Below are 12,483 nucleotides of genomic sequence, written 5' to 3' on the forward strand. Positions count from 1 at the left end.
TAGGATACTCTGAGCAGTGCCAGTTGTGTTGACAGTTTGAGGGGCACGGTCTATTGCCCAACGAATTTGTAGCAGTTCTGAAGTGAATGCTGTTAAGTGTTTCCTTCAGTTTAGAAATCGAGTTGAACACAGGAGGGCTTAAGTCAGGGGAGTGCAGTAGGTGTTATAGCACTTAGAAGCCCCATCAGTCAAACAAAGCAGTAACAGCTTGCACTGTACATGCTTGAGCATTGTCCTGCAAAATGATTGTCAGGTCCTGCAGAAAGTGTCATCACTTCTGTCTCTATGCTGTTCATTTTTGGAACACAACCAACAACTAGCTTAGAGACAGAAGTGATGACACTTTCTGCAGGACCTGACCATCATTTTGCAGGACAATGCTCAAGCACATACAGTGCAAGCTGTTACTGATTTGTTTGACTGATGGAGCTGCTGAGTGCTATACCACCTACTACACTCACCTGACTTAAGCCCTCCTGAGTTTAACTCGATTTCTAAACTGAAGGAAACACTTCACGGCATTTGCTTCAGAACTGCTACAAATTCGTCGGGCAATAGACCATGCTGCTCAAATGGTCAACACAACTGGCACTGCTAAGAGTATCCTACGACTTCCACATCACTGGCAACAGGCGATACACAATGCTGGAGACTACTTTGAATGTCAGTAAAACTTTGAAACATGTATCTATTTTGTGCAAGTTGCAAATAAATAGTTGCCACTATTAAAGTTCCAACCCTTGTATAACAGTGAGCAGAGAGTATCATCCTGCAACCAAATATGAGAGATTTTGTACAAGTTCTTATGGATAAAAACAGGTTTGATGCTATGTGGCAGAGCAGGGCCATATTCTCTTCTACTTGTTTCCCAAACTCTGTAATTTCCTCTTACTGTGATAATAGCTGAGGCTTTGCTGGTAGTGATTAAGATGGCAGTCTTCAATTTTTACCATAGACCAGCTGGGCTGGAGTGTAGTCCACATCTTCCTTCAGTGCAGTCCACAAACCCATAAGTACTAGGGCTAAAGCCTCAGCCTGTGCACTTGAGGGCAGCCTGCAAGTTCTAATATAGCTGCTCTACCATCCTGTTCCTCGTGGGATGGTAACTGGTAGTTCTAGTATGTGAGTAAACACATAGTAGTTCTTGAAACTGTAATGATTCAGTAGTGGTCAGTAGTAATTGTTTGGAGAACACCAAATCGGGACACCCAGCCATCAACCAATGCTCCAGCCACAGTTACAGCTGCAATATCACAAACAGAAAAGCTCCAGCTCTCAAGTAAAATGGTCCATTATGATTAGCAAATAACAATCATTATTGGAATGAGGCAGTGGGCCCACCAAGTCCACATGCATGTGTGTGTGTGAAATTCGTTGTATGTGTAACTGTGGTGCCAAGGTGCTAGCCAGTCTTTTATTGTTGGCATCCAGTACATACTTCGCCCTCTTGTGGCAGTCTCTCTCCATTATTGGCCAGACTAATTTTTTTCTTAACTACCTAACTGTGGCCCATACCCCTTGGTGCTATAAAGTATGGATTGCTTCAAAACTGGTTGTCGCAACTGGTGTGGTACGAAAATGCGCAGCAGGTTGTGAGGTGTGCTGCACCATAATGGAACATTTAGCTCAGGCACATGTATTTGTGACAAAACAAGGCTGCATTTCCCCTGATCCCACACCGAATGTAGTTCTGGGTCCTTAGACTGATGTTCAGTGACGATCTCTGCTGGGACCACCTTTACGCTAGCACAGCACGGAGAGTGGAAGTTGCCCACCAAATTTTTTTTTAAGCTGAGTGACACACATCTATAGTGAATTGCAAAATGTATTCAGCTTATCTGTTCTGTCTCGATGGTCCACAAGTGGTTATCTTGGAGGAGAAGGCCGTGAGATGAGTGTGATCTGTGTAAACAGTGAAGTGTTTTCCCTCCATTTGATCTCAGAAACTGTTTTATCACCACATATATAGCTTACAATTCCCTATCAGTGGCATTCCATTTTTATTTTGCTGTCATAGGCAACCGAGAGAAAAATGGCGAAGTCCACCACAGGCCATTGACTAATTGTTGCAGTATGGCTCATAGAGCAACTTGACTTGCCTGCCATTGGGATAGTAGGCGACTTGTGATGTGAATAAGTGAGTAGTACAGCCCATGGCATGTAGTCTTTGGCAGAGTTGAGTGCCATCATCTGCTTTGGATTCCATTTCACTTTTCTATTCCCAGCTGTAGACTTTCCTCTTAACAACTCTGTGAATGGCACCAGTAGTACCACTGCTTTTGGTAGGTGCCACCTTTAATAATTGCACATACCAAAGAAATACCACAAGTCTCTGTTACGTTTTCAGAAACAGCACATTTCAAACATTATCTACCATTTCTGGCAAAGGGGCAATGCCCCTATAGGATGCCTCAAAACCTAGAAATTTGACGCTTCTTTTATCTAATACACATTTCTCCCTATTAATGATTAATCCATGTATGTTTAGGTATTGGAATAGCTGCCAAAGGTGTTTCTCCTGTTGTTCTAGTGACATTGGAAACACCAAAATATCATCCACATAGCAAAAGAAGAAAATCAAGACCCCAGATAACCTGGTGTATAAAATGTTGCCAAGTTTATGCTGCATTTTTGAAACAATACAGCATGCGATGGTACTCAAACAGGCCGAACAGAGTGATGATGGCAGTCTTTTTTAGTCTTCTGACACAACCGGTATTTGCAAATATGGTGTGGTGAAACTGATGATGTTGAAAACTTATGCCACCATTGTGGCATTCTTAAAACCCATCACATGGTAAGGCCCCTCTCAGGTACCATTCTGGCATTCAGTGCTCAGTACTCTCCACTCAAGTGCCAAGTGTTGTTGCTCTTCAACATTGTGTGTAAAGGCAATGCCCATTGGATTCCCAAAGGTGCTACTTCTCCTTCATGAATTTGTCTATTGATATGTCTTGCCTCAGTGAGTTTTCCAGTTGAAAGTGATGCAAGAAGTCTGCCTGCAAAATAGGTTCACTGACACTCATCACAGTGAATATCCACAGAAACTGTCTTTGCAGTCCCACAGCATCATTTGCCTTGAAATAATGTTCTGGTAGCACACTGAGGTCAGAACCAGTGTCAACCAAAAAATGGGTTCCTAATGTGTTGCCCACCACAAAAAGCCTTTGTGGATTTTTGAATGCTTGCATGAAACCTATTGTCTGTAGCTGTTGACCCAACATGTGTGATTCACCTGAATTCATTTGGAATTCAATGTGCATCTCTTCAAATCTCAGTTCCTCTCAACCTGGCATGAAGTTCATTCAGTGGCATCTTGTTTTTATCAGTTCTGCACCTAGCTTGGGTGCAAACATTGTCAAGTGTTTGTGGGCTATATCTTGCCCAGATAAGAAATCTGATGCTCTTGCTTGTGTTGCATTTAAGTGGGAGACTTCACCAGTGGCTGTTGAAGTCAGAGATATGTGTGACCTGAGCTGATTTGCTACAGTTGTTCCAAAGGAAGGGAGCTTGGGTGATGAGCCAGTCATGGACATTTTCATGAATTGTGCATCCGAGTGCACACTATAGGCATTAATGGTTGCAGGCATCACCTGAAGAACCAGCACCTTAGACACGGCAGGGGAATGAGAGGATGGGCAACAATTATGAGTAGGACAATTGCTGCTAGCACCCATTAGTGATGGTCAAATGCATTTGGGTGGTTGCTAGGAGCCACACATTTTTGTGCCTCAACTCCAAAACATTGATGACACCAGCACCCGTAGGATTCATCTGTACTTGCCCTAGCATCCTGTTGACTGTTAAACATATGACGCTATCTGCTTTGCATTTTGTCTCATAATGTTGCACATTTTGTGGTGTTGCAATCTGCATGCTGAGCACTTTGCTGCTCTCCCCTAGCTAATATGTAGGTCTCAGATGTGTCTATCTGGATGCTTTTCTGGACTGCCAGTTGGCTCCACCTCTAGTGTGTGTGGTTTGGGGCTACCTGCCTTGTTGACCCTAGCTGTGATGCTGCCAACATTAAATTGAAAGCAACCTGCAATGGCTTCTGTCTTATCTGCTAATGATGTGAGTGGCAGCTCTTTATCCACAGCCAGAACTAACTGCACATTTGTTGGAAGTTATTTTAGCCACAGCATCCATTATAAATTTTCTGGCAATAGATCAGAACCCACCAATGACCAAACCTCTTACAATAATTACTTGGAGGATCTGTTTTCCAATTGATTGTCATTAGTAATGGCTGCAGCCTTGCCTCAGGTGTAGATGGAAATGTTTGAAGAGGCATGTTCTTAAAGTAACGTGACTGGGCATATGAGAGACTTTCTGCAAACTTCCTCTGAAATGTCTGAGTTGTGTTCATAAGAACATTAACACAGCAAAACTGAAGTGTACTGTTACTCATGCCATGTTAGCTGAAAATGCTTTCAGCTTGAGCAAATCACAAGTCTAGTCACATAATCAAGAACAATGGCAGCTTAACACGATGTGCTGTCCTACCTTTTATTGGATATGCTGACTGTGTGGGAAGCTGTACTGTGGAAGTACCTGCTGCTACAAGGGGTAATGGCTATGTTGCCACATAAGGTCCCCTTTGTTGATGCTGTTGCTTGTGTTTAGGTTATCCATACTTCATATTCGTGCTCAGGGTCACCACTATAGGAACCTTTTGGTTGGTACAAAATGTAAACAAAACACTAAATGGTTAGGCACACACCATTGAGGATATACATTTTTAACCCACTTTCTTTAACATCATGTAATAGCTTGCTACACAACAAAAGTGCACACTTTCCTAATCCAGAAAACACAGTGCAAAAGATATGTCACACACAATTAGTCATTTGTCTGTTCAGGTCCGATCGGTCAATCCTCAAGTTGCTACAATTTCAAACAAGGCACAGTCATTTATTGGTAGCTGTTTGCAATATTGTTGTCAGCACTGGACAATGAACTTCATCAAGAAAGCTGCAATATGCCTTCCTGCGATGTGTATAGGTGTAGCAACAAAAGAAAATATGGAATTATCCTGCTAATTTTTGAAAATTATGCATTGCATCATGAGATCAAACCCACCAAATGCTGATGTAATGTTTTTCAGGGGTAGACTAAGTAGTGTAGTTGGTCCTAATGACATTACTATATTTAATGCCGTTTGTATAGATGTAAATTCAAATAGTATATTGATGATATTAGTTTTATGGGTATTAGGCTGTGGTCCAAGACATAATTCTCTGCCTAAAATTTCATCTTCCAATACTGAAGACATCATCAGAGGCTTTAATGACTCAGAAAGCAGTTACTGTCACTAACAAGCTCAGCAAGCCAAACTGTTCATATCAGGGGTGTCCATACCATGGGTTGCTAGTGGCTCAAAGCAAGTATAAATGTGACCCAAGAAGTGAGCATCTATAACACGACCAGTGAAAAAAAATTGCATTTATATAAAGTTATGATACATTGAAATTTTCAATCTGAAACTGCTGCCATATGAGCCGCTCTCTCTCTGTCTCTCTCTCTCTCTCTCTCTCTCTCTCTCTCTCTCTCTCTCTCTCTCTCTCTCTCTCTCTCTCTCTCCCCCCCCCCCCCTTCACTCCCCCTTTTTTTTCTTTTTGCTCACCAGTTTTTGATCATTGAATGCAGGCTTTCATTTCTGGTATTGACATGTGAGGTGATTTTTGTTTTATGACCATTAGGCCGTGGTCCAAGGCATAGTTTTCTGCCCAACATGCTGTCTCCTAACGGTTGAGACATCAACAGGAGCTTTAAGTCTGTTTTCAAATGTTCCTTTACAGGTTATCCCTTCTAACTATAATCTGTTGTAGATCCCTAGAACAGAAAACTGCACCCAGTTCTTGGCAAAAGGTTAGGGTCACACTCATCTACAAAAAGAGTAGTAGACTGATCCACAAAACTACCTTCCAATATTCTTAACACTGATTTGTTGTAGAATCTTAGAAAATATTCTGAACTCAAACATAATGAGATATCTTGAAAAGAATGATCTCCTCAATGCCAACCAACAATGAATTTTGAAAACATCAATCATGAGAAACCCAGCTCACACTTTTCTCACATGACATACTGAAAGCTTTAGATCAAGGCAGTTACCACATGTAGTTTTTCTTGATTTCTGATTTGATTCAATAGCATACCTACACTTATTGTCAAAAGTACAATCATATGGGCTATCAAGTGAAATCTGTGGCTGGACGGAGGACTTTTTGGTCAGGAGGACACAGCATTTTATCTTAGATGGAGAGCCATCAGTAGATGCAGAAGTAACTTTGGGTGTGCACAAGAGAAGTGTGTTGGGACTATTGCTATTCATGTTGTATATTAATGACCTTGCAGACAATATTAATAGTAACCTCAGACTTCTTGCAGACGATGCTGTTATCTAAGCTGAAGTAGCATTTGAAAGAAGCTGCATAAATATTTGGTCAGATCTTGCTAAGATTTCAAAGTGGTACAGAGATTGGCAACTTACTTTAAATGTTCATAAATGTAAAGTTGTTTGCTTCAAAAGATGGAGAAACATAATATCCTATGGCTGTAATATGAGTGAGCCACTATTGGAATTGGCCAACTCATACAAATACCTGGGAGTAACACTTTGTCGGGATACGAAATGGAATGCTCACGTAGGTTGTCATGGTAAAGCAGGTGGTAGACTTCAGCTTAGAGGTAGAATACATCTGAAGTGCACACAGTCTACAAAGGAGATTGCTTACAAATCAGTCATGCAACCAGTTGAAGAATATTGCTGTACGAAATAGGACTAACAGTGAATACTGAACATGTATGGAGAAGGCAGCATGAATGGTCACAGTTTTTTTTTTTATCCACAGGAAAGTGTCACAGAGATACTGAAGAAACTGAAATGGAACACTCCATGAGATAAACATTATCACAAGAAAGTCTATTAACAAAGTTTCAATAACCACCTTTAAATGATGACTCGAGGAATATACTAAACCCCCCCTACATATTGCTTACATAGGGATCATGAGGATAAGATTAGAATAATTCCAGCACAAAAAATCCTAATAACTGGGTTGTGGCCTCCACCATACACTTGACGAAGGTTTGCAGAGTATAGATATAGGTGCAGATATGTAGTTTGTTAGTAGTCAGTAGTGTTAAGTATACTATGTGTGCCTCAAAAGTACTTGTCTTCTTCTAGTGTGATCAAGTAAGCTAAAAGGGTGCATACCCCTCGTTTATGTGTATCTGTGTCATGCACTGACCATTGCATGGATAAATACAAACAGTTCAGCTTGCTAAGCTTTTTCGAGACTAACTGCTTTCTGAGTCATTAAACTCTCTGATGATGTCTGCAGTATTGAAAGATAAAATGTCAGGCAGTTAAAACTCCTTATGATGTCTCAAGCCTTGGAAGACAAAATATTGGGCAGAGAATTATGCCCTGGACCATGGCCTAATGCCCATAAAACAAAAATCATTCCACACAGAAATACCGGCAGTGCAAGACTGCATTCAGTTATCAAATAATGTAGTAAACATGAAACTCATGGATGTATCAAACTCGTATGATAATTTAAATATAATAAGTTCTGACATTAGAGTAACGGACACATGCTTCACTAGAGCTGAGTATGATAAATTTAGTGAAAAATGTTTTAGATAACATAAACTACAGTAGCTTAAATTTTCATTATTCTGAGCACTATTGTCAGTAGTTAAGACTATCTAAATGCAGCTGTGCCAAAAATAACAAAAATTGCTCTGCTAAAACGAAATGTGAGTGAACAAAAATTATGACACCATCCTATGCCAACCTATTCATGGGCCATCTAGAGGCATCCTTCCTAAAAACCCAGAATCCTAAACCCCTGACCTGGTTCAGATTCATTGATGACATCTTTGCTATCTGGATTGAAGGTGAGGACAATCTATTCACATTCCTCCAGAACCTTAACAACTTCAACCCCATTTGCTTCACCTGGTCCTACTCAACCCAACAAGCCATCTTCTTAGATGTTGCCCTCCACCTCAGAGATGGCTACAGCGGTACCTCTGTCCATAATAATCCTACTAACCACCAGCAATACCTCCACTTCGGCAGCTGCCACCCATTCCATACCAAGAAGTGCCATCCGTACAGCCTAGCCACCCGTGGTTGTCGCATCTGCAGTGACAAGCAGTCTCTCTCAAAATATACCGAGAGTCTCACTGAAGCCTTCACTCACCATAATTATCCTCCAAACCTTGTATCAAAACAAATCCCCTGTGCCTTATCTTTCCAGTCTCCCACCATCTCCAAAAGTCCCACAGTCCGGCCACAGTGGAGCATTCCTCTCGTAACTCAGTACCATCCAGGACTGGAGCAACTGAATTACATTATCCACCAGGGATTCGATTACCTCTCGTCGTGCCCTGAAATGAGAAATGTCCTGCCCACTATCCTTCCCATCCCTCCTACAGTGGTATTCCACCGTCCACTGAACTTACACAATATGCTCGTCCATCCTTACACAACCCATGATCCCAATCCCTTACCTCATGGTTCATACCACTGTAATAGTCCTAGATGCAAGACCTGTCCCATACATCATCCTACCACCACCTACTCCAGCCCGGTCACTAACATCACCTATCCCATCAAAGGCAGAGCTACCTGTGAAACTAGTCAGGTGATTTACAAGCTAAGCTGCAACTACTGTGCTGCATTCTATTTAGGCATGACAACCAACAAGCTGACTGTCCGCATGAATGGCCACCGACAAACTGTGGCCAAAAGTGGACCACCCTGTTGCTGAACATGCTGCCAAACATGATATCCCTCATCTCAATGACTGCTTCACAACCTGTGCCATATGGATCCTTCCCACCAACACCAACTTGTCTGAATTGCGCAGGTAGGAACTTTCCCTGCAATACATTCTACGTTCCCGTAATCCTCCTGGCCTCAACCTTCATTAATCACTGTCCTCACCCATCCAGCCCCTTCCCTGTTCCCATTCCACCACTACACAGCCATCATTTCACCGCTACATCCAGTCTTTTAATTTCTTTTTATTTCTCTCCTTTCCGCTACACCCGCACCCCACCTTCTCTCCTGCCCTTCGTCTAAACTGCAGCACTTCACTGTCCACCATCCCCCCATACTATCCCTCCCCCTCCCCACCCCAGCCTCCTCCTTATCCCCACCCAGTCTCCACTCCCATCATGCACTGGTGCTGCTGCTCGCAGTGTGGTTTCAGTTTTCTGAGACTGCAGACGTGTGTGCAAGTTGTGTTTGTGTGTGTGTGTGTGTGTGTGTGTGTGTGTGTGTGTGTGTGTGTGTGTGTGTGTGAAAGCTATAATTATGTGAATATTTTTTGTTGTGGCTATCGTGACTCAGCATCTCCGCTATATAGTGAGTACCAACTTTCCTTCTCTAATATTGTTACATTAGATCCTGGATTTTCCATTGTTTGAACCAAACATTAATGTCTTCAAACACAAATTATCAGGGAGAAAAAATGGGATTCTGTTGGTCTGGTAGGAGCAGCCAGAGGTAGCAACATGTGCGTGTGAGATGTGCTTGCTTGTGTGAATGTATATGAGTTTTCTTTTTTGAAGAAGGCTCTGGCCAAAATCTAGATGTGCAACAGCTATTTGCTTTGTCTGTCTGCAAATCAATGTGTCAGCTTTATGGTGAGCAGCATTATATTCTTTTTGTAATACTGTTGATATTCCTACCTGAACTTTCCATTGTTTTAATAAGTAAATAAAGTGTTTCTCTTCATTGCAGGGCTGTCAGTTTAAAACTCACACTCTAGAACTGGAATCAATATGTGATTCAGCTGTTCACAATGTTTTTGTGGCACACATGGAGCAAATTGCTGTTGAACCTCCACAGCTAATGTTTCCAGAAAGGATAACATATTTTATCAGCCCAAATGGTAATAAAACTTGCTTTTCTATAACATCTAAGTACAAACAGCCACAATAGAAAAATTTGTCTTATGCGTATTTCTTAAATTTTGCAGAATTTTCCACGTGATGCACATATATGTCATATTTCAGTCATGCTGCTACTCAGAATAATAATTAAACACATTGTTAAAGTGATTAATTCAAATAGCTTGAAGCAATAGAAATTGTTCACTGAGGAAGCTATTATCTATGGAAAGGTATATTATCGAGTGACTGTAAGGAAGTGCAGAAAGACTTAAGACAAAATTTTCACTTGGTGTAATGAATGACAGTTCTCTTTAAATGTAGATAAATGTAAGATAATGTCTGTAACAAATAGAAAGTATGCGGTAGCACACAATTAGATTAGTGGTGAACATTTGGAGTGTGTCACATCATTTAAGTGAAGTGAAATGGGATGAACACCTAAAATTCAGTATTAGGTAAATGAATGAATGATTTATGTGTTGGAAGGATTCTGCAGAAGTGCATTGTATCTGTAAATGAATATGCATACAAGATGCTAGTACAACTTGTCAATGTGTTGTTCTAGTGTTTGTAGTTCTTATCAAGTAGGCATGATGACAGACATTAAAAAAATCAGAGTTATAGTGCTAGGATTATAAAAAGGGTCAGTAAAGCCCATATGTAGCTGGAACAGAGATGCGTGGAAAGCTTAATTTGGAATGTTTGGAAGAAAGGCAACTTAATTTTAGCAAAGCCCTATGTGGCAGATTTAGAAAATCCTTTGTTTGAGATAGTCTGTGCAACTATTCTGCTTGCATAGGGATCATGAGAAAAACATCAGAAACTATAAAGCGTGCAGAGGCTTACAAACTGACATTGTTTCCTTGCTCAATACACAAATGGAATAGGATGGAAAATCACTGACATTAGTACGAAGTATTCTCTGACTTGCATTGTGTAGAGGCTTGTGGCATACGCAAATATATTTAGACATATAATAGAGGGAAACATTCCACATGGGAAAAATATATCTAAAAACACAGATGATGTGACTTACCAAACGAAAGTGCTGGCAGGTCGATAGACACACAAACAAACACAAACATACACACAAAATTCAAGCTTTCGCAACAAACTGTTGCCTCATCAGGAAAGAGGGAAGGAGAGGGAAAGACGAAAGGATGTGGGTTTTAAGGGAGAGGGTAAGGAGTCATTCCAATCCCAGGAGCGGAAAGACTTACCTTAGGGGGGAAAAAGGAAAAAAGGACAGGTATACACTCGCACACACACACATATCCATCCGCACATACACAGACACAAGCAGACATTTGTAAATAATTAGACATAGCTGTATATATAGGATAGCAGCATCTAAATGGTCAAGAGTCAGCAGCAACAAAAGCATAGTATATAGATACAAGGTAAATATGAGAAGTTCTCATCCTGTCAATAAATATAATTGTTTTTTAGTTAAAAAATGCACTTACAAGGCATGTCCAGAAAGCGAGTACTGCTTCAGAGAAAAAAACCTCATAAAAACCTTTTTCAAAGCCAGATTTATTTGCATTTCTTAAACAATTTTTCTACATAATTGCCGCCATTGTCCAGACATAGCAAGAAACCGACTTTTCTATGCCCTCATCATAGATAGATGCCACCTGTGAAGACAGCCAGTCCTTAACACCATTTTTTGCATTGTCACCACTGTCAAACCTTCTTTCTCCAAAATCCCGCTTAAAATTCAAGAACAAGTGGTAGTCAGAAGGTTCAAGACCAGTGCTGTATGGTGACTGATCGAACATCTGCCGCCTGAACTGTTGAATAAGGTTTTGAGTGACATCAGTATAATGGAGACATGCACTGTCATGAAGCAACACAATACTTTGACTGAACATTACATGCCTTGTGTTTTGAATTGTGTGCCAAAGTCTTCTCAGTGTTTCACAGTATTGTACCATACTGATGATTTTACTTCTGGGAAGTAACTTAACAAGCAGAAAGCTTTTCTGTTCCAGAGCACAGTGCACATTATTTTTTGTGCTGACAGTGTTGTTTTGAATTTTTGTTTATTTGGTGGATCATGAGTCCTTCTGTCTGTTGACTGTTGTTTTGATCCTGGAGTGAGACGGCAAACCCAAGTTTCGTCCCTGGTCACAATTCACAGTTCATCTCCCTCATCACTACATTGGATAAGACATGTCAAAGCACTGCCAAGTCGCTTCATTTTGTGGACATCTTTAAGTATTTCCAGTGACAAGTCTCATGCAAACCAATTTTTGAAATCTATGGAAACTCATCACGAAGCATTCTTACTGTGAACTGTCTATTTTCATAAATTTTCTCATTCATTTTCTCAACCAAACCATCGTTGACAACAGAAGGCCGCCCATTCCAAGCTTTGTCATGAATGTTGGTTCATCCACCACTGAACTGTCTCACCCACATTCTCACCAGTCCATCAGTCATTACATTTTCACCATAAATATCTACGAGCTGATAATGACTTTCAATTGGCTTAACACTCTTTGTGTTCAAAAACCATATTACTGAACGCACTTCACAGTCAATGGGCCCAGATATTGTGTT

At 40.9% G+C, this 12,483-nt stretch overlaps 1 protein-coding gene across 1 annotated transcript in view; it reads left to right on the plus strand.

Annotated features, from left to right (window-relative positions):
* LOC126214946 (SANT and BTB domain regulator of class switch recombination-like) overlaps positions 1-12,483 on the plus strand; it is a 119,407-nt gene that overhangs the window by 82,540 nt on the left and 24,384 nt on the right. The window contains exon 7 of the mRNA XM_049941583.1: positions 9,767-9,917. Within this exon, the coding sequence (XP_049797540.1) occupies positions 9,767-9,917 (151 nt within the window). The remainder of the gene's footprint in view (positions 1-9,766; positions 9,918-12,483) is intronic.

The sequence above is a fragment of the Schistocerca nitens genome, chromosome 12 (assembly GCF_023898315.1).
Source record: "Schistocerca nitens isolate TAMUIC-IGC-003100 chromosome 12, iqSchNite1.1, whole genome shotgun sequence".
NCBI classification, from domain to species: Eukaryota; Metazoa; Arthropoda; class Insecta; order Orthoptera; family Acrididae; genus Schistocerca; species Schistocerca nitens.